This window comes from Podarcis melisellensis, assembly GCF_964234715.1.
Source record: "Podarcis melisellensis genome assembly, chromosome: Z".
In the NCBI taxonomy this organism is placed as follows: domain Eukaryota; kingdom Metazoa; phylum Chordata; class Lepidosauria; order Squamata; family Lacertidae; genus Podarcis; species Podarcis melisellensis.
The window spans coordinates 1,577,480-1,604,282 of record NC_138547.1 but is presented as its reverse complement, the minus strand read 5'-3'; the positions used below and the strand labels follow the sequence as shown (position 1 = coordinate 1,604,282).

Genomic DNA, 26,803 nt, shown 5'->3' with positions numbered 1-26,803 from the left:
AAATATCTGGTATCTTGAGTGTGAAGTGCCTTCTCCCACATCAGTCTGAAACTGCTTATGCCCACCGTTCTTCCACCGTTGAGAGGGAAATGAGGCCGGAACGGGGGACAGGAGAAATCCATCTCCTTCCAGAAGGGCCGAACTGCACGTACAGGAGGCACAACCAGGAAAGACGCACGAGGCTCTGATATGTCAGACAGAATAATCTAGTAGTCCAGTTAGTGTTTTATTTATTTTGCAGCTCACGTTGGCTTTTGCTGCATAATGTATTATTTTGATAAATAAAATCCAGCGTGCACAAAAGACGGATACCCTCCCTGCCAGCCCTGGCCACCCCCCACAAAGACTCACTCAGGCACAGCTATTTTTTAAAAAATAATAATTAACTTTGCCCAATACTAGTTTTTAATTTACTATTAACAGTGAGCTTTATTCCAGCGAACCATATTGCAAATATTTGTGCCCTTGAGAACTGGGTGATGATGATGACGATGATGATTAATTTATTAATTCATAGCACTTCTTTTTCTACAGCTCTTGGAACACTATTTGGCATTCCAAGAGAATGTCAGAGGAGCCCGTCGGATGTTTTCACAGAGCTTCTTTTATTTGTCTCAGAACCCCGAGTGATCAAGGATGCCCGGTCCTCATTTCCCGCCTGACAGAAACTGCTCTGCTTGGAGTAAGTTTGGGGTTTGGAACACAGTGAGCTTGCTTCTGCTAATTATTTCTTTTGCCATTACTATCTTAAATGTGTGTAATACGGAGAGGGAGAGACTACTTAACCACAACTCCTGGGATCTATTTTGGGTCTGCTGTTCATAAATATTTATCATATGGCAGTTAATCTGTATCAATTAAGTTAACAGCGGTACTCCAAATACCAAAAAGGTGCCCGCCTCCTGCCTCCCTACCTTGTAGCAAAACCAACAGATTTTGTCAGCCCGTTGTTCATGCGCATCGGAGCACCAGCAGAGTTCCTGCTTTGGGAGAAGGTGCAGCAGTATCCTTAAGCCTTAACTAGCTTTGGCCCACATCTTAGCACCCTCACCATAGGAGTCAGAAATTGCTGAACGATCAGAATAAGGAGCACCTGGGCTGCTGGGGACACTTACCCTAACCGTTGACAGCCACTGGAGATACAGCTTGTCACTACCTGACACAAAGAGGCAAGCAGACAGATGAGAACTGGCAGCACTCATTTTGCCATCAGCAGACACCCCCCCCCCAAGGATAATGCAGCTATGATGGAGATGCAACCTCCTTTGGAAGGACAATGCATCTAAGTTAGCTCCCCACTTGCCCCCCTCCAATAAAAACTAGGGCAATTAGTGAGATAACAGCTCCTTCTGAATGTGTCTTCATAGAAAAGAGCAATAAAGAGGCTGCTTTTTATTCATGTCTAAATATAGCAAGGAGTCTTGTTTAAATATAGAAAGCTGCTCTGAGGGTTGTTTGTGTCTCCCTCCCCGCATCAACACTCCTGGCTGAAGCTTCCCCGTCAGTGGGCTGGCCGTGGTTCCCTGGTTTGATTCCAGAGGAAGGTGAAGGAAAGGCACTGGCCACCCCAACATCGAAGAGCCCCCGGCCACACAGGGCTAGCCTTGAAGAGGTACCAAAACTAGAACACGAGGCAGCCCACAAGACCCACAAAACTGAAATCCACTAAGAGACCGGGGGGGGGGGGGGAATTCTGCCAAGGACCAGGCTTGGGAGTTCATTCTGACTTCAACCGAATCTCTAATTCACAGGCTTTCAAAATTTGTTTCTATGTTTGCTAATACAAGCAGGTATTATATGTTATTTCCCCCACTATTTGACTTCTAAGACACCAGCAGTATAGAGAAAGGGCTATAAATATATTTATTCCTTGGTGTTTTTTTCTGCTTTTCATTTCTTGTTTTGCCCCCCAGGCCTTTATGTAACTTAAAACCTCACTACCTTGGCCAGGCTGGAACCTAATTAATTGTCTACAGCATGAAGTTTTGAAAAGTGGAGTCACAGACCAGCTTGAGGAAACCCCTCTTTTGCTTCTCTTGCTAATCTTTCTAAAGGTCTAAGGAAGCCACCTGGCACTTCTGGTCCAAACAGAAGGGTCATCTCCTTTGCTCGGCATTTCGAAGTGATATCCACAAACTCAAGCAAATGTTCCTCCTTACCAGCATATTCACCCATGTTGATCTCTTCCTCAAAGATATCACTGAAACCTTCTCCGGAGTTGAGAAGATCAAGGCGGCCATCAATAAACTTCAGGAGAAGAAAAAGAAAGCACACCAAGAGGGGATCACACAGGCCATCCTAAAGCCCTGAAGAACAACCCCCTGCCAAGGTGCTCACACTCGCTCTCTTTTTCAAGGCGTCTCATATTATTATACCAGGCTAGAGATCCACTGCTCAAGCTTTCTGGCTTGGTGGGGCCTCCAATATAAAACTGGAAGGGACTTGGAATGGAGAGCCAGAGGCAGGTTTTACTATTATAGAACAGAAAAGAGGAAAACAAACAAACAAACAAAAACAGTGCTCCTGTAAACGGATTGTCAGCTGGGCTGGAAAAAGATATTAATGTAGAGCACATCCCATTTTGACCCATAAATTAAGCTAATTATGAAACAAAGTGCCCAGCTGTATTTCACGGCACATAGCCCAGTATAGATCACAGCGCACAAAAGCAAGGCAGGGGATGGGGATTGTTCTTTTGTTTAACGACCTGCAATACCTGCTTGAAAAGCTGCAGCTGGGTTGCGTTCTGCAGGAACTGTCGCATGGTGGCAGACCGGTGGGAGACAAATGTTTCTTCACAGAACGTGATGGGCTCCCCCTGGAAAGATGGAGTTCAGAGGAGGAGTTAACTTACAAGTGGCCAGATGCTCCCAGAAGAGTACAAGCCCAACCCGTGAGTTGCAGTGGGCTGCATGAAGCACCATGACAAGTACATTGAGGAGCAAGGTTCAGAGAGTGAGGAGGCCTCCCCAATCAACTTGCCCACCTCCTGACAGCAGGCCCTTGACCAGGGCAAAAGCCAGGGAGATTGGCCAATGGTCATCTACTTCCTCCAGGCAAATGGAAGAGGAATGCGCTCTCCCTGCCCCACAAACCTGTGCCTTGTGGGTCAGCCAAGCAATTTTTAATGTCTCGTGTTTGATTTCCAAATACAGGGGACACCTGGGGCTCTTAGCTGGAAGTCACCCCACCAACCATAGAGGGGATTGTTGGTTCTTGCTCAGAGGCAAAGTAAAGGCCTTCAGCTCATTCTCAGAAGCACTCTTTGTGAATCCACATGCTCCAGACTCCAGGCATTAAAATAAAATTAAAATCCAAGGAAGGCACAAATGAGGCCTTGATAACTCAACAATGATCCTGTCAATGTTCTTGACATAGCACAGGGCCACAAATACCTTTGTCAGGTGTTCTGAATGGGCCAAAAGGAATTGGAAAACTTTTTTGGTGTTTTCATAAAGAATGGAGTTTTATCTCTAAAATGCAGCAAAGCAACACCATTTGCAACTTTGGGGTGGGGGGAAAGGAAGTGTGTTGTGTTACATTAATAGTGAAGTTGATTATGGGGGTGGGGCACCCATCTCTTTTCATGTCCTGGCAACACTTAAATCTGCAAATTTGCAGCAAAGCGAGTAAATATATTTATGGCAACTGAAAAGTGGCAGTAAGAAGGAGCAGTAGAATTATGTCAATGTTAAGTTAATGCAGAGGTCTTTTCATGTTCTAATGAAAAAGTACACCCAGTGCTTTTCATCCATGAGCCAGGGGTGGGGGGGGGGGAGAGATCACTCCAGGCAGATGGTCTGCTGCCACCTCGGTTTCATGGTTCAACTCTACAGCTGCATTCCTGTAATCCTCAGGTCTGGGAGGAAGGAGGGGTGCCCCCCCCATCACAGAAGACCCTGGTGATCTTGGCCTGTGGGGGGAGCCATGCCTATAAGGAATGTCCATATGTGGAAAATTGTACTTCTCCCACACAGCACATCCTTCTGCATTTCTTCTTCCAGTGTTCCCAACTCCCATTGTTCCAGCTGCATTTTGTGACTGGGAATTTCATTAGCACAAGCAATTTCTGAGCAATGGGCGCAGTACTGACCCTAAGATTTCAGATTAAAACTCCAGAGTGGAAGGAGAGGAGGACCTTTTTCTGCCTCCCCAATTCCAGCTACTCTCTGAAGACTGGAGAAGAGACCCTCTCAAGAATATTAGGGGGGTGGGCAGGGGAAGGACTAGGCCAGGGGTCAGCAGCCTTTTTCAGCCGTGGGCCGGTCCACCATCCCTCAGACCATGTGGTAGGCTGGACTATATTTTGAAAAAATAAACAAATAACAAATTCCTATGCCCCACAAATAACCCAGAGATACATTTTAAATAAAAGGACACATTCTACTCATGTAAAAACACGCTGATTCCTGGACCATCCGCGGACTGGATTGAGAAGGCGATTGGGCCGGATCCAGCCCCCGGGCCTTAGGTTGTGAAAAATGAACATAATATTGTAGCTGCAGTTCATTCATTTTCAGCTTTGTATTCTTGTTATTAAAAAAAGTGTACCTAGACATTCTGTTGTTGCGTCCACAACCTAGTTTTAAGGTGCCATTTAGCTTTCGTATCTCTGTTTCTAACACTGCCTTCTTCTAGCTGTTTCCTGCCTCTCCTGGACCATACCACGGGGACTGAACTGTGAGTTTCCTGCTCTGTTAGCTCTATTGATCCTCCTCTGCCCAGAGGGAGTTTGGTATCACCTTCCACTTGGCCCACATTCCTAAACTGCTCTGCCAAAAATGCAAGCAGGAATTCTAGGAGCTGAACACCAGCAGGCACACATTGGAGATGGTTTCTCCAGCTAAACTGCTCCAGACACCATACCCAGGATGGGGAATAAAGATACAGAGGACAGGAGGTTGCACCAGGAAGCAAGGACTGGCCTTACCGCTGTGGCCAAGTCCACCGTTATTCAATTTGCACCATCTGTGGGTCAAAACATAAAAGAGCCTCCATTCATCACCCCTGATGAATGGGATAGCAGAAAAAGCCACCTACTGCTTTGTATCTGGTGAAAAATAACCTGATTTGCATTGCAATTTGCATAGGCGACCATTTCCTGCACCACTTTTTTGCGATAGCACATGAGCTACTGTAGCTAATATTCCCCTTGCTGCCTATTCCAGGGCTGAATTCTACAAACATTTCTAAATGTTCCATGCTCATAAAGCACCTTGAGGTATACTAAAGCCACAATGGAACTTTTACGTGTGTGCAGGAAAGGTGTATGTGACGGTTAAGGACACTACAGGGTATAAAGACCAGGAATGGTGATTGCAGCGATTTATGGTGCTGTGCCTGCTTATATCACACTGGATTATAAATTTTGCATATAAACTCTATTAAAGAGGAAGAAAGTGGAACTGCAGAGGAGTTTTAACTTGGAGGATTTTGGTTATGCCAAGAGCCATGAGTCCTGGAGGCTAGATGAGCAGCCCTTCAAGAATAATGGTCCCCACACTTAATTAGACCCAACAGGCTCTATATTCCTCTATGTCTTGACTTTTAAAAAAAGCGAGTATTTTATTTAATGTTTTAGATCCTAAATTATGGCTGAGGACAACTATGCTCCCTTTCCTATTTACAACAAACAGAGGGGGTACCAAGGGAGACCCAAAACAACCACACTTGGTCAGGGCAAGAGGCATCCTGTTGAGCCCACAGCATTTCTGATTGATGAGCGAATCCACTCTTTTTTACTGGTACTTTTTCCCAGTGCTGAACAGCTCTTTGGAAGTATCTTTCATTGCCTGAGATTGTGGAGAGAGGCTCCCTGTCAGAGAACAATACCGTGCCACGTGGACAAATAAACCAGGACGGTATTATGTGGCCTGCTATGAGGGAGGAACTAGCTGGCTTGACTGTGAAATTCTAAATCTATCGCCTGCTAATGTAATATTTTCAACTGGAGATGCCAGCAACTGAATCTGGGACCTTCTGCACGCAAAGCAAGTGTCCTGTGGCCAGCAAGCTAGACTCCTCCCCTGGAAGCACGGATGCTCCTTCCCTACCTGGGAAACACAATGCATGCTGGCCTGTCTTCAGCTTTCCCTTAGCCCTGGTATTTGGATGTAGCAACCATGTTCAGACATGAAAATTCCACCTGCTAATTGACTATACAACACGATTTGCAGCCACGTCGGGGAAGATGGGTTGGGGAAGAGGGAGGGTTTAGAGACGGGAGCTCCAGGAAGGTTAATCAAAGGTGGTGATGGAAGGCAGTCGCGAAAAGGTCACATTTCTCAGCTCTTGCAGTGTGATGGTCTCCAAGGAAACCTAATTATCCAATGAAATGCAACATATTTACGATGCGTATCTTCCCCACACAAGATCAGCTGAGGTCACTGGACTAGTGTCAAAAGTACAGCATCCCTTGTATGGCAGGGATTCTCACTCTGGTGCAGCGAGCGGGGGGGGGGGGAGTGGTGGGAGAGAGGAAATGGTTGAGCAACCCAAACCATAACAGCTGGAACAAAAGAAAGATCAGAGAATGGGGAATTGTGACACAGAACCACATTGGACCGGGGCCTTTGAAAACCTCCACCACCAAGCAGGGTGAGGGTTGGGTGGCGGGCAACAAAATTCCCATAAGAACCAGGGCTTTTTTTCAGCTGGAACTCACTGGAACTCAGGTCTGAGACCTCTCAGGTGGGCACCATTGCCATTCCAAGACAACGAGGGAGGTGTTCAGGGTGAGAACAATAGCCTTGGGTTAGAACCGAAGGCCAAAGGGGAGAAGCGCATGTTGCATGTTCCCCAATTCCCGCCCCTGGAGTGAGTCACTGCTTCCAGGGTCTCCCTACTGACTGAGGGCTTCCCTTCTCCTGGCGCACACACACTGTTGCACTAATGTAGCAGCACATTTATTGCGGGTGGGTGTTTTACTGTTGGCAAACTGTCCCCGGCTTCTGCAAATGAGGCAAAGAGCACCAACTTAATTCCAGACGGACTCCACTTGGTGGGTGCTTCTGACTTATCCCACCCCCAGCTTTGCACTGTGGACTTGGAACTCCAAGTTTGTAAAAGGGACCAGCACAGAATGGAAGTGATGCGTATCTGCAAGGGTGTTAATACAGAGCCCAGTGATCCCTTCTATCCCTGTTACAGCTTCCTTTCACACCTCAGCCAGGGAAACAGGGCAACATCAATGAGTTTCATCAAGACAGGGGAGGGGGAGGGGGAGGGAGGGGGGAAGCTACTATTTAATTAGATCACATGGACAGAGAAGCATCTGGCTCAGAGCATGGCAGTTTACACATCTCCTTGAGTTGTCGTGGAGACAAGCACATGACCAACCCCGCACGGAAAGTCTGGGGCATGAGTCCAAGCACACTCCTAATGCATTCTGACATTGAGCAGATGGGCAGCCAGTCAGATGGCCAAAAGGCACAGAGGCAGCCCCCTCCAAACCTGGAGGTGCACAAGGATAATTTCCATCCTGTAAAAGCAACCTGCCCAGGAATCACACACACCTTTAATGTTAGTGCCTGTGTCAAAGCTGCTACTACAAAAGAGCTGCAGAACAAGTGGAATTTCCAGAGTGGAAAACACCAAGCACAGCTCCTCTGCTGCGTTCCTCCAGCACCTGCTAATCTGGCTGGTTTGTGTATCTTTTGGTCATGCCTGCAGTAGTGCTTGCCCTCCTCACACCATGCATGTGCCAAGTTGGTAGAACACACACACACACACACACACACACACACACACACACACACACACACGAGTTCTCTCTTCAATAGCCCACAGCAATGGAATTCCCTTTTCCTGGTGGTGTGCCAAAAACCCAGCATCCTTCATAAAACAAGCTGTAAAAACATTTTTAAAAAACTTGACCTGGGTTTAATTGCAAGGAATTAACTCAGAAGAACAGGAATGGTTTTACAAATATTTCAGAGGTACCCAGTTCTCATAACTCTCAAATATCTTTTGCTCGTCAAGTGTTGTCACCGACCCGTAATGCTAGGTAAGTTAGAAGTACACAAATAGAACTTGTTTTGTCTTGGACTGTGTCGCATTCAGTCATCATAGATTCTTTTTGAACAACAACAACAAACCCAGTAATAAACTGAGTTTGATACTTGGTATTTTCCTCTGACTGCTAGCAAGTCTTTTCAGGAAGACTGAGCTTTCATCTAAAGTCCTCCTTCACAGGATCAGGTCACCTTGAACCACCACAGATCCAGTGTTTGGTGTGAAGACTGCACTGTCCAGGTTCATCTTTCTTTCAGGGGCTGGAAATCTAAAGGATGTTTTATCATTACAACTGCCAGTTGCAAATTTTAATAAATAAATCAAATCTTGCTGGGTAATCTATAGCAAGCAATCCAATACAGCATGGCATCAAGGACTCAATTAAGCGCTTTAAAAAATAAATAAATATTTGCACACACTTCACTTCTAAGTAGGTCAGAAATCCTCCCTCCTTTCCTATCCACTTCTTCTTCTTTTTTAAGTAGCATAATCTCTGAAGGTCTTATTTTGTTTTGTGGGTTAATGCCATAATTTATTTAAAAGCAACCTGATGCATGTTAAGAGTTAACCGTCTTGCATCACGGTCATTGTAAACAAGCACAATTCCGGTTAAAGCACCCTCATCCATCCATCTCCTCGTCAAGAGTCAGATGCAGACCATAATTAAGGGTTTCGGAACATCTACCTGGGAGAGGTATTTTTGCCTGCTATTCCAGGAGGACGCCCTCTCTGCAGAGAGCAGAAGAGCTCATTAATGAGGCTAATTAGGTGTAAAGGGGGAAGGGTCTGGCATCAGCTGCAGCTTAGAGTAGCTCATCATTAAGCTCTGTAATCTCTACCCCAGAACAGCAGCTGATCTGGCTCCTCCGTGACTGACTGACTGGCCTAGAAGCCTCCCAAGTTAACACCTGAGTACCTGACAGTGCACCTTCTGGGAGGCTGGGGAGAGGCTTAACCCTACAAACTCCTGTCGCAAAAGGATCTGTGCAAAGCGGGTTTAGGCTCTACAGGAGGATGATCGCCCACACAGGTCACGTTTTGGAGACCAGGCCTGGAATCATCACACTTCGCATAAAGGTCAAATATTGGAACTGTAAGAGACATGCCTCTCTCAAACCGAAGACACGCTCAGAGTTGCTGTTCAGAAGCAGCTTTCCAAAACATATTATGCTAGCGTATACTGGTGAAAGTGTTATTTATATATATTTTTTATTTTATTGTTGTGAGCTTCTGGGAACTCTTACTGCTGAAGAAAAAGTGGCATATAGATGTTGAATTTGGGTTGCATTGGGTGTGTCCACTTGTAGGGGAAGACATATGTTTAGAGTAACAGCGTGAGTCTTGAAGCGTACTCACCACATGGACTGACTCTGCTCCTGCACTGAGCTCAGAAGGAGGGGGTCAAGCCCACACCACAGTCTGAGAATCAGACATGAGATCCCTTTTCATATTACATCCTCCTCCCAGGACGGCTGCATGTATGAATTGGGCTTAAAACAAAGTCCAGTGATTTGTCTGGGCAGACTCACTCTTGTCCTGAACCTGCCATGGGAACCTCAACTCACCCTGTCTCAATCCCCCATACAGTGACACGAAAATATTAACCGGCAATATTGGTATGAGATGATGGCCTACCTTGCACAGTTATTTCTTCTAGATTGACAGAGGGGCAGTTTCCCAGTGGCTAAGGCTGCACTCATCTGCATGTAGGACAATGACAATGTAATTGTCAAGGGTCCTCCACAGCCAAAGGAATGCAGATGGCAGATACCTAACTCTTTATTGTCAAAGCAGACGCAGTCACTTCAATGGCTCCAAACAGCCTCACAGACCAGTCTAACATCTAGGCAGCTATTCCCAGGTCTGGGGTCTATGGAACAGCTGCAGGAACTGGGGGTCTTCACTTGTTTATGTACCCTACCCCAATGGCCTGCACACATGCAGCCGGAAACTGAGCCTGCATGGAAGCTTCCTCTGATCTTCCCTCTTCAGCCCCCTCCTGATTCTGGGAGACAGTGGGGCAGAAGAAGCTGGAAAAGTACTCAGTCCCTTCACTTGCTTGACCTGTCTCTTCCTCCTCTTTTTCTGCCCCATCCTGTGCTCCACCTTCCAGGTATGAAACTTCCCCTGTGTCTGACTCTAGCCTCCTGGCTGGTACAGTTCCCCACGAATCACTCACCCCCTCTCCTGAATTAGACTCACCCCCCTTTCTCCAGTGCACACTCATCAGCGTCCTGCCAGTCCCTGACAATAATCTTGGGACACAGCTGTAAGGGTTTCTGTGGCCTCCCCCATTTCACCAAGCTCACTGACTTATTGTTCATCATTACCATTATTCAGATGTTTTCATGGGCAACTCCAAAAGTGACCTCTTTACCCAAAGTTCCAACCTTATGTGATTAGTCAAGTTTCTCACACCCATCAAGTTGTGTTGGCTTTGGACCACAAAAGCAACCTTGACTTGGGCTTTGAGAACAGAAAGCAAGCTTCCAACTTCCTCCTGTGGCTCCGAAAGTCCAGGAAGGAAAGAGTAATTTGTGACCACAAGGATGGCTCCAGCGTTTCTCTTTTCTTCCAACACCTCTGCACAAAGCAACAGAAATAGTTACAGCACTACAGGGAGTTGAACCTTGTTAACACTAATGCAAGAATATAGGCTATACTGTATTCATCTAATTCAGATTGAGAGAGGGAGGACATCAGCTCCATGGAGACCAGAATACTTGTTGGAAAAACTCATTCTGTAGCTAATCTTTGAAAAAGAACTACAAAGAGTGGTGGTGATTTGAGAAACAGATCAAGAATTAAGCCTTCAGAAAGGTCAGTCTTTGCTGGCTGTGTGCATGCAGTAGGATACTTCCCGCATCCTGACACTCCACAAAAGGCTACAGCACTTCACGTACTGTGAAATCTTTCACTTTTACCATTATGCGTATTGAAAGCCTTACAGAATGTTTGAATTTTGTTGCCGATTCCACAAGACACACAATTCTGATCAGACAAAACTTCTGACCACCCGACTGGTTTACCTGTGTCTACCCCGCATAAAAAATGCTCCAGGTGGCATTCACTACAACTGGCTGCAGCAAAAGTTAATACATAGAGTTACACACCACCCCAATCTCTGAGCAGTGAGAGACTCTGGGGAGCTCAAGCCCTTTACCCAGGTTTCAGTTTCCTCAGAATGAAAGTCAGTGGAGATTGTGGTGTGTTTAGGACCATCTATGTAGAGGCCATTAAGAGAGATACCTGCAATGTGATGGAGGAGGACTCTGCCTTCTGAAATATTTCCAGGAACTACAACTGGCAACTATCAGACAGCAATGAGAGATCAGTCCATGGGAACAAGTGAACCAGTTCTGAACTCCATTAGGTCCCAGTTAGCTTCCAGGCACAGTTCAAAGGTCTTGTGCTTACATTTGGTCAGGGGTGCTTCCTGGCATACGTTTCAAACTCATATGTTAAATTCCTCCTCAGAGACCCTGATCCAAGTTCCCCTGGTGTCTAAAATAAGAGAAGGGATTATCTAGGAGAGAACTTGTTCTACAGCGGTGCCTAAAGTGAAAGCTTCTTCCTTTTGCTCCTGGCATTCCAATGAGTGCATGGTTGTCCCAAGCATTACTTTGACAATGATGATCTTTGCTTCTTCCAGTACACTGACATTAGTTCGTCTGTCTTCCCAAGAGATGTGTAAAAATTTTCAGAGACACCGTTGATGGAATCTTTTGAGGATTTGGAGATGGCGTTTATAAGTGGTCCATGTTTCACAAGCGTACAGTAAAGTTGGTAGTTCCCTGTGAATATCCCAGTCCTCTAACACTCTGTGCTTCAATCGGGAGAAAGCTGCACTCACAGAGCTCAGGTGATGCTGGATTTCAGGATCAATGTTGGCCCTTGTGGAAATATAACTGCTGAGGTAGGAAAAGTGATCAACACTTTCCAATGTTACACCATTAAGTTGGATTTGCAGAAGGGTTGATTTGTGCTTGTGAGTTAAGCACTCTGATTTTTTTTAGATATTGAGTGGTAGGCCAAGCTTTTCATAAGCTTCTGTGAAGATATTTAGGATGGTTTGGAAGTCATCCTCTGAGCGTGCACACACTACGTTGTCATCAGCATACTGAAGCTCTATGGTGGAAGTTATGGTAACATTTCAGCCTACTCAGATGAAATAGCTTTTCATCTGTTTGATATATGATTTCCACCCTGGTGGGGAGTTTCCCTTCAACAATATGTAGGATCACGGCCATGTACATAATAAATAGAATTGGGGTGGTAACACATCCCTGTTTAACACCTGATCCCACTGTGAATGGTTTACTTTGAGAGCTGTGAAAAAGGCAAATTCCATGCTAGGAATCATTAGAAAAGGAATTGAAAATAAAACTGCCGATATCATAATGATCTTATACAAATCTGTGGTGGGACCCTATTTGGAATACTGTGTATAGTTCTGGTTGCCTCATCCAAAAAAGGATATTGTAGAGTTGGAAAAGGTTCAGAAAAAATAGGCGACCAGAATGACTGTGGAAATGCAGCAACTCCTCTATGATGAAAGATTTGGGACTTTTTAGTTTAGAGAAAAGTTAAGAGGTGATATGATAGAAGTTTATAAAAATATTCATAGCACAGATAAAGTGGTTAGAGAAAGCTTTTTCTCCCTCTTCCATAATACTCAAACCCGTGCTCATTCAATGGAGATGAATGTTGCAAGATTTATGACAGATAAAAGAAAGTCCTTCTTCACACACCGCACAAACGATGGAACTTGGTTCCCTAGGAGGCAATGATGGCCACCAACATGGATGGCTTTAAAAGAGGATAAGACAAATTCATGGAGAGAGAGGATCTTCAATGGTGATTAGCATGCTCTGCCTCCTCCGGTTTCTCAGAATCGCTGGTCGAGTAGAGGGCTGCTGTGCACATGTCCTGGACGCGGGGCTGCCACAGGCTTCTGGGTGGCCACTGTGAGCACAGGAGGCTTGATTACACAAACCACTGGCCTGATCCAGCAGACTTATGTTCTTATGCACTAAAAATATCTCACCCATACTTTTAAATTTCATAGCTGCTTAGCCCTCTCTCAAGTACACACATCTGCCACTTGATCTCAAAATTGCAACATTTCAAGACAATTTACATCTTGAAAACATAGATGGGCATGGAGTGGATGATAGCATAGCTGGGGTTGCGCAAGACTCTCAGAAACAAGGTCAATGGTAATTGTTGCAATATATCCTGCAAAGGAAAGGGCAAAAGAAGAGAAATTGGAGCCAGAACACAAGGAGACATTAGCACGAAGCAACACAGGGCACGAGGGTGGTGCAAATGGACAAATGAAAGAATTAGCAGGGCAGCTGGAAAAGGTTTGGTGACCTGCTTAGGGTAAAACACAGAAATGTCATAGCATCACAGAACTGTTGAGTTGCAATGGACTCCGAGTGCCAACTAGTCCAACCTCTGCAATGCACCCAACCTCTGTTTGAAAACCTCCAGTGAAACAGAGCCCACCTCCCTCCAATGGAGACAGCTGCCCTCTAAACAGCTCTTACCGTCAGAAAGTTCAAACACAGGAAATTTCTACAGAGGCTTTAGTGGCAACAAGAACAAAATGGGGTGCATTGCTTAACTTGTTCCCAGCAGAAGCCATAGATAATACTGAGTTAGGAGCTGTGTAGTGGGATGGGGTTGGGGAGTGGAACCCCCTTAAATACAGCAATACGTCTCTCCTCTCTCAGGACGGAGAGCAAGGAGACGTGTGCTTCAAATTTCCTGCTGAACATTCATAGTGCTTAAACCGCTGTTTTGCTGAATTTTTGGTCTTTCAAACTCTTGCAAAGGTGGAGCATCTGGAACAAAAAACCACTAAGGATTAGTCAGCCAATGACTCCTTGTTGACCTTGGGCTTTCCAGGGGATGCCACCAAAAGGTAAGCCAGGGTGGTCATGTGTGGCCTAGCAGGAAGAAAAGTGAACACTGAGATGAAGAGTGCAGGGTTCAAGTCATGTGCAGAGTCATGCCTTCTTTTGAATTCCCTTGCAAGGCAAGAAATTTATGGAAACTGGTTTTATAGGATTTCTGCAAAGACAAAGAGCAGGTCTCAGCAGTGCATGAAAGCAAATGTTTTAGGGTACATGTCCGTTGCCCCCATTATGCATGTTTGCTGCAGGACACACAATTTGCCATGAAAACTGTGAAGTAACTCTGGTTCCCTGTAGTTTCATTCCTGCCCCCACCTCAATGGCAACCATGTCAAAATGGCTGTACCAGTCACACTAGAAAGCATAAACAAGCCCCTGGTTTTTGCATGTTATGTTCCTGCTGCCTTAAAGAAAAGAAAACCACTTCAAATTACATATATTATTTATGCATTTTTAGAGTTGTCATCCTTTTATATAAGGTTTCTTTTTATATCATCCTTTAACTGATTTCCCCAGGAATTGCTCTTCATTGGATATTAACTCCAAAATCCTTTCACAATTCTTGCCATCTCCTGAACAAATCAGTAAAAGACTTAAACCCACTTCAATATGTATATAGTTTTGCCTAACAATGCACACTAATTGTATCTCTTTAATAGGAAATATGTTTATTAATAAAATCTTGTTTGTCTTTATTACCAATGATGGGAGTTCAAAGCAGAGAAACAAACATCTAAACATCAAGGAGGTGTCAGAGGTAAACGAAGGGAGGCCAAGTGAAGCGCATGTGATGCGCTAATTGTATTCCAAAAAAAAAGAAAAGAGGATTAATGGAGGGAAGAGAGAAATGGAGCTCCCAATTACCATAGAAGTGTCTATTTCACAATGCACTTCCTGTGACTTGAGAAAGACATTTTTGCACCCACTGGAATTTCGAAGAAAGCGGCTTCCCAGCTGTTATGTGCATAAATCTCTCATGCTGTACATACACAGCTTATTTAAACAGCAAGAAAAAGTTACCATTTACAAAATGTATATTTCAGTCATAGCACACACACGCACGCACACAAAATCTGTCAGTTTGTGAGGAAAAGTGCAGAAGAGAAAGCAACACATTCAGTTAGGACTCCCCCCCCCCCAGCTAGATTAAAGCAGCTGCTTTGAGGAGCATGATCCAGCCAATCCGTCAACAGCAAAGCTCACACTCCCAGCCCTTTGCTAAAACTCAAGGACGCAGCAGGTCTTGAAGGCTCCACACTCCACTGGCCGGCCAGGAGGACCCCCGTGTTTCCTGGTTGATGTGGGGAGACTCGTTTCTTACACCACAAGGTGCTTGTTGCTTTCTTTGCCTCACTTCTGTTGAGAGGGATTTACTCAAGGGCTTCATCAAAAATTCCAGTGCAATGCACACTTCATTATATGGTCATAGATCCAAAAACCTATCTACAGCTACAACTATCTATCCATGGCCATATTAATTCAACCAACTCTTTTTTCCTTCAGGGAATATTGCTAATTTAACATGTTCTCTTGATCTGAGCTGGCAGATTGCTGCAGTGAATAGCTGCAACTGACTTGAATTACTCCAGGTCAAACTGATGCAGCGTCTGACCACTTGTCAAACAAGTGATCCTGCGCCCTGCCAGGAACAGGCTTCTGTTTCATTTTGCTGCGACCCCTCCACAGCTGCTGCAAATAACTAGGTAAGAACACAAGAAGTGCTTTGTTGGATCAGGCCCATGGCCCCTCTAGTTCAGCGTCCTGTTCTCACAGGGGCTGACCAGATGGGAAACAAGCAAGCAGGATTTGAGCACAACAGCATTTCCGCATGTGTGATTGCCAGCAACTGGTATTCAGGAGCCAGACTTCTGTGGAGGCAGAGCACAGCCATGGTGGTTCGTGGCCTTTGATAGCCTTGTCCTTTGATGGTCTAAGACAAAGCACCACCGCTTAGTTTCAGGTTGTCCATTGGCAACGTCAAAGGCAGAAAGACAGGAAGTCAGGTGAGGGAGTCAAGGCAGAATAATTTATCAGCTGAACACTTAAATTCCCTCTTCACTGATGCTAAAATATTTCACTGCCACTTCCCCCTCTCCAAATCCTTCTTCAGTAACAGGGAGATTTAAAGAGGCTTTCAAATGGTTATTACTTTACTTCCACGGCATCTTCCCAGAAGGCAAACATCATCAGTCCCACCACAAAAAAAGGCTGGGGATTTTTTTTTTTAAGTGTCCTCAAATAAAATTAAGAAGGCAGCAGTAAACTTCTCCTATGCCATCCTCTGCTCAGGTGTAGTAGGGCTGTGCCCAGTTTTTAATGTTGGGGTTAATTGATTCAGAGTTAATAAACGCAGCCTATTTCTGAATTCAGAGCCCCTGTCACAAAGCTCCACCCACAGACACACCAAGGGAACAGTGAAAAGGAATCAACCCTTCAAGGGCGGATTAATACAACCACAAACAAAACCTCCCGAGGCTGGAAGGGGGCCCCTTGTTGGGCTGAGGCATATGGAAAGTTCAGCTCCAATTGAATGTCTCAATGACAGCTGACACTCCACCATGCTCCAGTGGCTACAGGAATATTTCCTCCCATTAAAGGCACTGGGAGATGCTTCCTGGTAGGAAGAAGGAACTAATGGGAAGGGGGCTTTCATTTCTCCTTCTCCCAGTAGTGAAAGCGAAGCTGAATGGAGTGGAGGAGAGCTTGGCAAATTCCGCCCTGCTCAGTGAGTATTTATTCAGGCTTTACATTTGATCCAACCTAACGGCTTGAAACTATAAAGCATTCTCACTTTAAAAATACAAACATGATTCAGGTAAGCGGCTTCACACATCATCATCGTCATCATTATTATTCATATAGTTTATACACTGGTTGTATGAAAACCCAACAATCTCAAAGAGGTTTACAACATACTGTATATAATATACTAAAATTCATTTCTCTCTATTGTCCTGATTCCAGCAACTGAAAAGCTGCCCCAATCAGAAATGTAATTTCTAGAAGATGCTCAAAGCTCCACCCACGTCTCACGTAGAACCTAGTCTAAGTCCCCAGATTTACAAATCAGTCCCCATACAAAATCCACTGAAGTTGAAATGTGTTGCCAGATTCAGTTGAAAAAATCTGGTAACTTTAACCTAGTCCCACCATTGTGGAGTCCTTCCCAAAATGAGCCCTTCGACAAAGTCAGGTGGTTCATGTAACCCAGCACCATGTACCCTGAACGACATAGCAGAATTCGGGCAGCTCTGATGCCCATAATCCTTCTGCTGGTGATGCCAGGAATGGAACCAAGGCAAGCCATGCCTGAGCCCCACCGCTGAGCCTGCTCTTGGCCAATCTGAGATGGACACGGCCATCAAAGCCCCACAGCCATTTACATCATTGCAGACTACAGTTAGCGATACCTCAATGACCCTTGAAGCCGATTCCAGGTCTGATTATTCGTTTGCTTTTAAAAAACATATTTATGCCTTAACTATGCTAAAAGTCCAACAAAATAGAAATCGCAAACATACATGAAACACAGTAAAAGCAGTCACAGAATAAAACCTAAGCGACAGATGGTCAAAACCCAAAGACTTTCCCCAAAGGAAAAATCCTTCCTGTCAGCCAAAAGCCAACAAAAAGGGGACAGAACATTCCTCTCTTCGGACAGAGTTCCGCAGCCTAGGTGTGTGGCTAGAGATAAGGCCTCTTCCTGTGTCCCACACACACACTGGAACCTCGGGTTGTGGACGTAATCCGTGACAGAGGCACATCCGCAACCCGCAGCGTTCGCATCCTGAAGTGCCGCATCTGCGCAGGCGCAATTTGGAGCTTCTGCACATGCGCAAGCGTCAAAACCCGGAAGTAACCCGTTCCGGTACTTCCGGGTTTCTAGCGGTCCGCAACCCGAAAACACGTAATCCGTAACATGAGGTATGACTGTACACAGACAGAGGTAGGTGAGGCAGAGGAGAGGCCCTCTGCTGATAACCTTTGTTTGACCTGATTTCTCGACAGAAAGCACAGACTATCCACTAGTGTGATGTCAAATTTGTGTATATTAAAGCTCTAAAACAAGACAGAAATGCTTTAGGGAATCTTCTAATAAACAGGTTAGACATTTTGTTAAGGGACAGACTTCACCAACTCTAAAGGACACGTGGGACAGCTCGGTTGCCAGCCAGCCCTCCATGGCAATCAATGACCCCGCAGAACAGCCTCTTCCCCATCTCCCTCTCACATTGAGGCTCTCCACATGCATCCACTGGTAATTCAGTTGGCTTTTGTGCATCACAAGTCTGTTTTGGATCTTTGTGAAATCCACAGTGAAAGCCACACCCATGGCAAAGACATGGAACGGCTTCAGCAGCACGTTCGCCACAGGCCTTGGCAGGCCTCTTGGACCAGGCCTCCGCTTCCCCATCACTGCTCCACAGCCCCACATTGCGTTATCTGCTATCTGTGACCCCTGACAGCTCTGACTTCGCTACCTCATTTGCTTATGATGGGACACAGCAGAAGCTTTAAAGGGGCTCAATTGCAACGAAGCTCTACCTCTCCCACCGATTTTTAAACAGAACAAAGATACTGTGTTTTCCGTAAAGACACAAGATTTTTGGTGCAACTAAAGTCAATAAATGTTAAGAAGAGGTAGAGGATTTGAGAACGGCTCTGGGGCTGAGCCCTACTGCACAGGACTAACTCAACGACTTAGATCTCTAGGGGACCTAAAACCACAAAGAGCCACTTACGAGAAATGACTTTCTCTTCCACTGAGAACTTTTACTACAATCAAGCAGTGTGTACATTTTTCTAAATAAATAGAATAACAAATCTGCAGAAAATCTGCAGAGATTTTCCTAGTGCAGATGTTTCCTCCATGTCCATTTCTTCTTCCTTACAGAGCAAAGAACAGCTTCTAGGGTAGCTTTGAAAAAACCATCCAGCCTGTCAACTAGAGCAGGTATCTTCAAGCTCTTCAAAACCAGGGCCCAACTTTAGCCCAAAAATGCACCCGGGGACCCATTTTTTAATCATTTATGGTATATTTACAAGGCACTAATGTTCCTACTGTGGCCCACCTTGGATCAGGGTGCAACCCACTGCTGAGTCCCAACCCACTGATTGAAGACCAGTGAGCAAGAAGAAGTCCTACTGAATCGTTCATCGTCTCGTTGTCGACTTCAGTGCAGCTAACCTTGCGGTTAGCAACTGCAACCAACATTTGCATTGCATTTGGGTAACAATATTTGTGCGCTATCTTGAAGCAATGTTTGAGAAGGACTAAAAATAAAACATGCAATTCTGCTATTCGGCCTTAGCAAATTGGCAATTAGGTTCATCAAGGGAAGAGCATGATGTGTACGGGAGTGGAAAGGCGCATCCACTTCCATGCTCTGACATTTTGCCTTTCATCTCAACCAGTGAAATTTTCAGCTAAATTCAAACTAAATAAAATCCGGAACCATCAAGGAGTCGGCCATAAAGCTTTTAAACAGCACGTTGCTGTTATACACCAATGTAAGGTCAGATCAACAAGGGCTAGTAATCATAATCTAACAGAGATTTTATTATGGACAATTTTTGCAAAAATAAATTAACTAAATGCATAGTCATAGTTTGTACAAAATGTATTAACTATTTTGTTCATCTTCTCTTTTTAAAATAAATTTATTTATTTGGTTTTCAGATTAAATTTTACAGCCACATATCGAACATCACAGAAACGAGATTTCGTGGAATCTCCTGGCCTTCCCCCTCCCCTTTGTGGGTCTGATTGTTAGTCGTTTCCGACTGCATCTTTTATAATACTGTAATCCAAATCTTTTACCTCTCCGCTGTGTCCAAAATTCACCTTCAAAATTTTGTTCACCTTCAGGTTTGCCTACTATAACCCACAAATTCAGTTTGATTTTAAATCAAAACTTGTTTTTATTCAAAACTGTCCTCACAGAATAAATGTCCACATCCTCAACGAGACAGCTGTAATGATTTCATAATGGCCAGCCCCAAACTGGCTGAAAACGCAGAGCCACATCCATAATGGTAAGACAGATTTGTTTATGCATTCATTCATTCCAAAATTTCTTTGTCTACGCTGTCAAAACCAATTTTTTTAATGTCTTACAATATTAAAGCACCCTCAATTAAAAGACTCTTATCATGGTACCAATTAGAAGGATGTGTCAGTATTTCCTGTTCTAAAGGACTCTCTGTAACACCTCCTTCGAAACTGTACTTAAACAAATTATGCAAACCCAAGAAGAAAAGATGGGAGTTAAGGGTCCCTTCTTTCTCAACCCCACCCACAGCAAAACAAACCACCAAATCCCAAGTGTCTGACAAATAAAATAAGGTTTGTTTACCTTGACAACCCGGGTTGTAAAATCTTAAGTGACCTTGGCTGGGCCTTATTTTTTTAAGGAAAAAAAGGGGGGAGTAGAGACTTCCACTTTAGTCTTCTCTTTGGGCAATGCAGGCAGCCTTTAGTCTCCTTACATTATTAGAGCAAGTTATCAGCCCAGCTAGCTAAAAAAAACCTACCTGCTGTCTGCCTTAGCTGTGTGAAATCACAAAACTTTCCCAAAAGTCTGAGATCCTCTGATGGAAAGCTTCAACAATGGCACAGAATATTAAGAAGAGGTTTTGGGGGATGAACACAAGGCCAAATTGGCTAGATATAAAAAAATATTTATATATCACTTTTCTGGTGTTCAAGGCAGTTTACAACCAACAATTACAGGAAACAGTAAAGCATTAGCAGAATCAAGCAATCAGGACAATAACAGCTGCAGAAAAGCTTCAATCAAATGCTAATCTATTTTTCAAAAGTTTTGCAATGTTTATGAAAAGAAAGTCGAGGCAGCAGGCCTAGCCTTTGTTGGAATAAGTTTCCATAGCTTTGGAGCAACGTTAGTATAAGACCTGCTCTACTATATCAGTGTCCGCGGTTGTTAAAGACAGCACAAAGACAATTAAGCTTCTTGACTGGATCTCAACAGGGGGAGATGGTCTTTGAGGGTGCAAAGCTTTCAAAGCCAGACCCTCAAATTGGGCCCACAGGCAACTCAGTAGCCAGCACAAGTGGCATCAAACAGGCTGAAAATGCAGTAGCTGATGTGTCTGTGTCGTCTTCAAGGGCAGCCTGACTGCAAGCACACTGCAAATAATCATAGAATAATAGATTTGTAGAGCTGGAAGGGACCCTGGGGTCATCTAGTCCAGCCCCCTGCAAGGCAGGAATCTCAGCTAAAACATCCAAGACAGACGGCCATCCAACCTCTGCTTAAAAACCTCCAATGAAACAGAAAAATCACAAAATGGCAGATCAATGCTGCACGTTTTGACCTGTCCATAAAATGGGAATGCCTTCCGCTGAGCTAAGGATGGGGGATGGCACTCCAGGGAGTAAGGCCAAACTGCTTCTCCAGAAAATTAGAGAACATGAATCACTCACAGTCAGGGAGACTCCATCTAACCTGTGACCATTCGGAACCAGGATCACCAGCCTCTTTTCTGCATCCAATTTTAACCCATATTCCAACCTTGCCCGGCTGACTGGGGAAAACCTCACTAGGGGCAGGAAAAGCTGTATGGTAGACAGGCATCAGAATGAAGTAACCTTACACAACGTTAGAACGTTTATCCATCTAGCTCAGCTTTGTCTATGCTAAACAGAACCAGTTCTCCAGGGTTCCACACAAGGCTATTTCTGAGTCCTGTGACATCTGCAATTGGACTCAGTCCCCTCCTCCAGACGGTCTGCATTTCGCAAGAGGGATTCAAGCACATGTTGAAGGTTTAGGTTTGCAAAATTCCAGTGGAATCAACTTGTTTAAAACAAAGCAAAACACAAAACCCCACAGAACTCTTGTGGTACTGAGAAGTGTGGGGTGATCAAATGATTAATGGAACGATGGATAAAAGCAGCACAAGCAAATCAGAAGAAATGCTCAGTAAGAACTGGATACAGTCTGAACTCTGTGCAAGCAGATCAGGATGCATGCTCAATGAACAGGAAGCGAAATAAAGGTCCAGGCAGGAATCTGAGGGTCAGGGTGGGAGGGAGGCTGCGAGGAATATTCATGCAGAGCTTAGATATAGGGGGGGCACTATATAGGGGCAGGAAGGAAATGGATGGGCAGGTCGAGGGCTGCGGAATTCTGGGATCCCAAAGCCTCAAATGGGAACCTATGAATTTATTAGCCAAACTTCTGGCTGCAGATCTCTAGCTGCATTTACTTAATTGCCTGATCCCAAAACACACAGACTTGCTCATTTTCCCTTTAAATGAAAAGGTTATGCTTTGGCTCTGAACACCAGCAAGAGCCACTTCTACTGTATAGAGAACTGGACGCAGTGCTGCGGCCTCTGGCCACTAGGTGTCACTCTAGGAAAGAGCACCACACATTCCTGGCGGAGGAGACACTTTGGGGCTGCCCAGTGTCTCCTTCCACCACCAGCAATAAGGCTATAAATATTTTAATCGCCACACTATTAAGTAATTAAAATGGCTATTTATGAGGAAGAATGCTTGAAATCACTTTTTAACCTTTAATATTTCACAGTTTAGAAAGCAAAATGCGCATAGTTGTATTTACGGAGTGGCACTCGCCCGACTTGCCTTCAACCGCGAGGGGCAAAAAATGATTCCTGTCTTATTTTAGGAAAGCTCAGTTCAGACCGCTGGCTTCACTGACCTAGAGAGGGAAAGAGAGCGAGGCGGCCTGCCTTTCCCAAACTGCCACTAAACCCGATTTAAGTTATCATGCAAACTGAGGGCACGATTCACCAGGGAGTTCTCCTGCACAAGCCCCTTTGGGCCCAAGTCCCTCTATCCAAACAGGACACATCTTGCCATGAGCATCTCAGCAAAGTCAACAAGAAGCCTGCACTCCCATCCCTTACGCCAAGCAAGACCAAAGTCCTTTCATTGTGCAGGACATCACAGATTCGGGGATAAGGATTTGAAACAGAGGTTCTGCCACAAGCCACTCTGCCCAGGAGCAAATTTTGAGAAGGTGAAGAAGGGTCACAGAGAGCCTGTTCCAAGCCTTCCTCTGGAGCAGCCTGTCTCCTGAGCACTGCCTAGCGAGGAGGAGTCCTCCAGGAAGCGGCTATCTTTATTTAACATAAATCTATCTGGCTGGCTAATCCCCACTTACCCCAAACAGTATGGGCACCCACCCTCCTCAGGTTGCCAGGCAACCAGCAGGAGGAGCATGGGGGAACACAAATGAACTGCCTCCAGGAAGGAAAGAGGTTGGTTGCTGCTTGCCATGGATGAGGGAGGTTTAAGAGTTCAGCAGCCTCTCCGTGTGCCTTGAGCTCCTATTTACATGGCTGGGAATTAAAGCTACAGCTGGGACTTGGGAAGCATAATGCTTACACCTGACATTTTAATGAGCCATATAGAAACACGCACGCACACACACGAATACATCTGCTCTTATATTCAGTGTCAGAGGTATACTCCACGCTATGCAGGAGGAAAATAAACTCAGAACGTCCTGCTGATTCAACAGCATTTTATTCAAGCAATTAAGAGAAAGGGCGAGAGCGACACGTGCTCCCAGGAGGAGTTAAGATAAACCATTTCCTCTTTTTTTGTTGTTTCAGAAGCACAAATAATTTGTTACGTGCTAATGGAGAATCACAGGTGGACCCCAGGCTCTTATTCCGTTCTCTCAAATACCGGATGGGCAATGAGCACTCTGGGATCCATACAGGCTTGTTTGTGTTGCATGCATTCTGCATGGGTCTCTGATCAATTCCATGAAACCCCATGTGGCTGAAAATGCCTCCTCCCACCACCCTTGCCAAGACCTCCCCCCCCCAAGCCCCCTCTGTTCTGGAGTCCCTCAGTGGCTGCTTGTTTGTTTGCACTAAGTGCAGTCTGGGGATATTTGCCCTTTGCTACCCCCAGCAGCTATTTTGGAGATTCATGTTTACTCACTGGGTTCTCCCTCTGATACTCTCTAATACTTACACCCCATCCTTCGGCCCTGCTTGCCACACCTTCAAGAAAATGCAAGAGCTTTGCCACAGTGGCACTGAGGGACCAAACACCAGCTCTACAGCACCACACAACCAGAAATCAGGCATGCGCTAGCTATGTTCACTTCTCTATATTTTTTTTTTAAAAAAAACACCCTTATTTTAATGATGAAGATTTTATGTGACTTTGCTTCAATTTGTGGATTTCAGCCATGCTTAATCTATAATTGTATCTGTACACTGCTTGCATTTTTTTAACAGGACGTGTATTATACATTTTCTAAATAAAATAATAATAGCAAGAAATAAATATTTGTTCACCCTAGCCTTCCTTATTAATATTACTCCAGCACATAAACCTGCTTTCAGTGGATGTTGCGCAGAATTCCTTTGCTTGTATATTGTTGTTATTATTATCTGATGATGTGTTTTACTGCTTTTGCACACTGCTTCGGATATATTTCTCTGGCAAAAAGCGGTGTACATATATTTTTGTGTGTTGGTGTGTGAGAGAGTTTTAACCAAACAAAAATAAATAACCCAAACCAATGCAAACTGTGGAGAATGGAGCTCTGTGTTAAAGAGCGGCAGACAACTTACGGGCTCGATCTTCAGTGCATTTCTGTAGCTCCCAAAGAAAGCAGCCTGGGCCTTCAGGAACGCCCTGGCCACGCCATCGCCTGTGGTCATGGAGACTTTCTTCAACCTACTCTTCAGCGCAGAGACCTGGAAGCACATGGCCCAAAAGGAGGGTTTATTTTCAAGAAACACAAGCCGGGAGACTGCACACACTAGCAAGACAGCGAAGGGACAGTGCTGGTGGGGGTGGCTGTGGTCAGAGAGAGGAAGGGAACTGCGCTCCTAGAAATATGCTTCACATTCATTAGCTTTTATCTCAATACTGAAGGAAAGATAATGGCTTCTATCACATAATATTAATGGCAACAATAATTATTATTTATAAATAGCAACAGTTCTCATTGCTGGCTCTGCTTCACTCCTGATTAAAAGGGACAGGAGATCAGGACTGTAGAAGAATCGTGGCTGTAAGCGCAGGAGAGACTAGGCTGGGCCAGGGAAGAGACACAAACCCTCCCTGACTATTAAGATCACCACCAAGGACTCTGCTTCACAAACATTTGACCACAGTAAATCAGGACCAGGTCCTTTGCTGCCGTAGCCCTAAGGCTTTGGAATGACGTCCTCAAAAAGGAATCGCAGAGTCCATCCATTTGAGGAAAGGAGAAGTGTAAGATGCCTTTCATGGGAGAGCATTGGGCGTCCATCTTAAATGTACCAGTAACTAAGTCCTACTGAAGTCAGTGGGATTTACCTCTGAGTAAACACATTTAGAACTGCACTATTAGCCAGTGAATGAAAGCTGTCACCAATGGAGCAAAATGAAACAAATTTGCTCTTTTGGGAATGCATAGTGGGAATTTTTTTTAAACTCATCATAGTTAACTTTATGTTGTGTGTGTTTAAAGTTTTTAAATAGCTGTAAATCACCTCAGGCTTGGACAGAGGTGAGGAAACAAGATTTTAAATGAATGAATGAAGCGCTTTACAATTCCTAAGTTACTGTTCCTCACAACACCCTGCAAAGTATTTTTAGCAGAGGCAAGAGAGTTTTGCCCATTGCAAACATGGAGGGAGAGGGAAAAATTCCTGGTTGCGACGAATGAATTATAAAGGAAAGCCTTTCTTTAAAAGGCAGGGGGTATTATCCTGCTCCACCATGAAATATAAAGTGCAATGCTCATTGACAACGACAACATCTTCATCCTTGGAAGCAGCTCTTTACTTCCTCACTTCTCAAAGACTCTCGCTACCTGTGCATCAGATTATTCCTCACTTAACCTTCACTGCCCTTTCTCTTTCATCCTGGAGGTGTTTAATTGCCTCCAATTCACAGAGCTGCACTTCAGGTGAACACAGACCTAACGGTCTCATTACCATTTACACAAAGAAGTACTCCATGATGGTAACTGAGCAATATCAACTTGCACACCTTCCTACACTGACAAATTCTCAAAATTAACACAAGCGTTCAAGGTTACCTGAATCATGTGCCTTTGGTGTTCCAGGCACAAACCAGAGGTTCCTGTTCATTCATTATCGTGCTCTGTGCTCTGGCTAAAATAGTCGGGCTACATGATTTAAATGTCTTTTTTGGCATTTAGATATCTACATAGTGTAGCGGAAAGAAAGCAGTTATCTTATTTCTAATGTAATCAAGGAGGGCTGGCAAATCTGTTTTGTATATTAATGCGCACTTTTGTAATTGCCTCACTGAGCCCCAGCTTCACTCATAGGACCCCCCCCCCCCGGTAAAGGGCCACTGCCTTTATATTGTTCCCTTAAAAAAAAACAGCAACACTGTGCCTTTGAACACCTGCAACCATTACAAAGGTGGTGACTGCACATTTTGGGCCTTCCGGATCGAGACCAGAAGTGTTCCCACCAATGGAAAAAACTGCTCTCCTTCCTGTTCCTCCTTCGTGCAACTGAGTTGCTGAAGCACAGAAGTATGGAAGACCCGGGAGAGGCTGCATGGGCAGAGGGGGCAGGCTTTGCAGAGAGAACTTCTGTGTCTTAACAACTGAGTTCCTCAAGATCTGCACGGCTGCAGAGAGGATCAAGCACACTGGCCATTTACAAATAACAGAAGACGAGGAGGATGGTTAGGATTCTGGGGGTCAACACTACTACAGGCTGTGCTCCCTTCTTTGGCTATGTGGTAAGAGGTTTGGGGGAATTGCAGCTGGCCCCAGGGGTTTACTAGCTCCAATACTGAGCACAAGCCAGCTCCTGCCACTCTCTATCAGAAGGGGCTAGATTGCTGTTTCAATTAACGCCAACCGCTGAACAGGTCAACTGGC

The 26,803-nt window shown here is 44.8% G+C and overlaps 1 protein-coding gene across 5 annotated transcripts in view; it reads right to left on the bottom strand.

Annotated features, from left to right (window-relative positions):
• The window catches only part of DENND1A (DENN domain containing 1A), a 267,383-nt gene that overhangs the window by 48,052 nt on the left and 192,528 nt on the right, over positions 1 to 26,803 (bottom strand). For 4 of the 5 annotated variants that reach the window (XM_081896346.1, XM_081896348.1, XM_081896347.1 and 1 more), the window contains exons 13-16: positions 24,522 to 24,647; positions 2,717 to 2,818; positions 2,160 to 2,247; positions 1,116 to 1,156 (exon numbers count right to left, since the gene is read on the bottom strand). In XM_081896346.1, coding sequence (XP_081752472.1) covers positions 1,116 to 1,156; positions 2,160 to 2,247; positions 2,717 to 2,818; positions 24,522 to 24,647 — 357 coding nt within the window. The remainder of the gene's footprint in view (positions 1 to 1,115; positions 1,157 to 2,159; positions 2,248 to 2,716; positions 2,819 to 24,521; positions 24,648 to 26,803) is intronic. The other variant, XM_081896350.1, reaches the window with a different exon arrangement.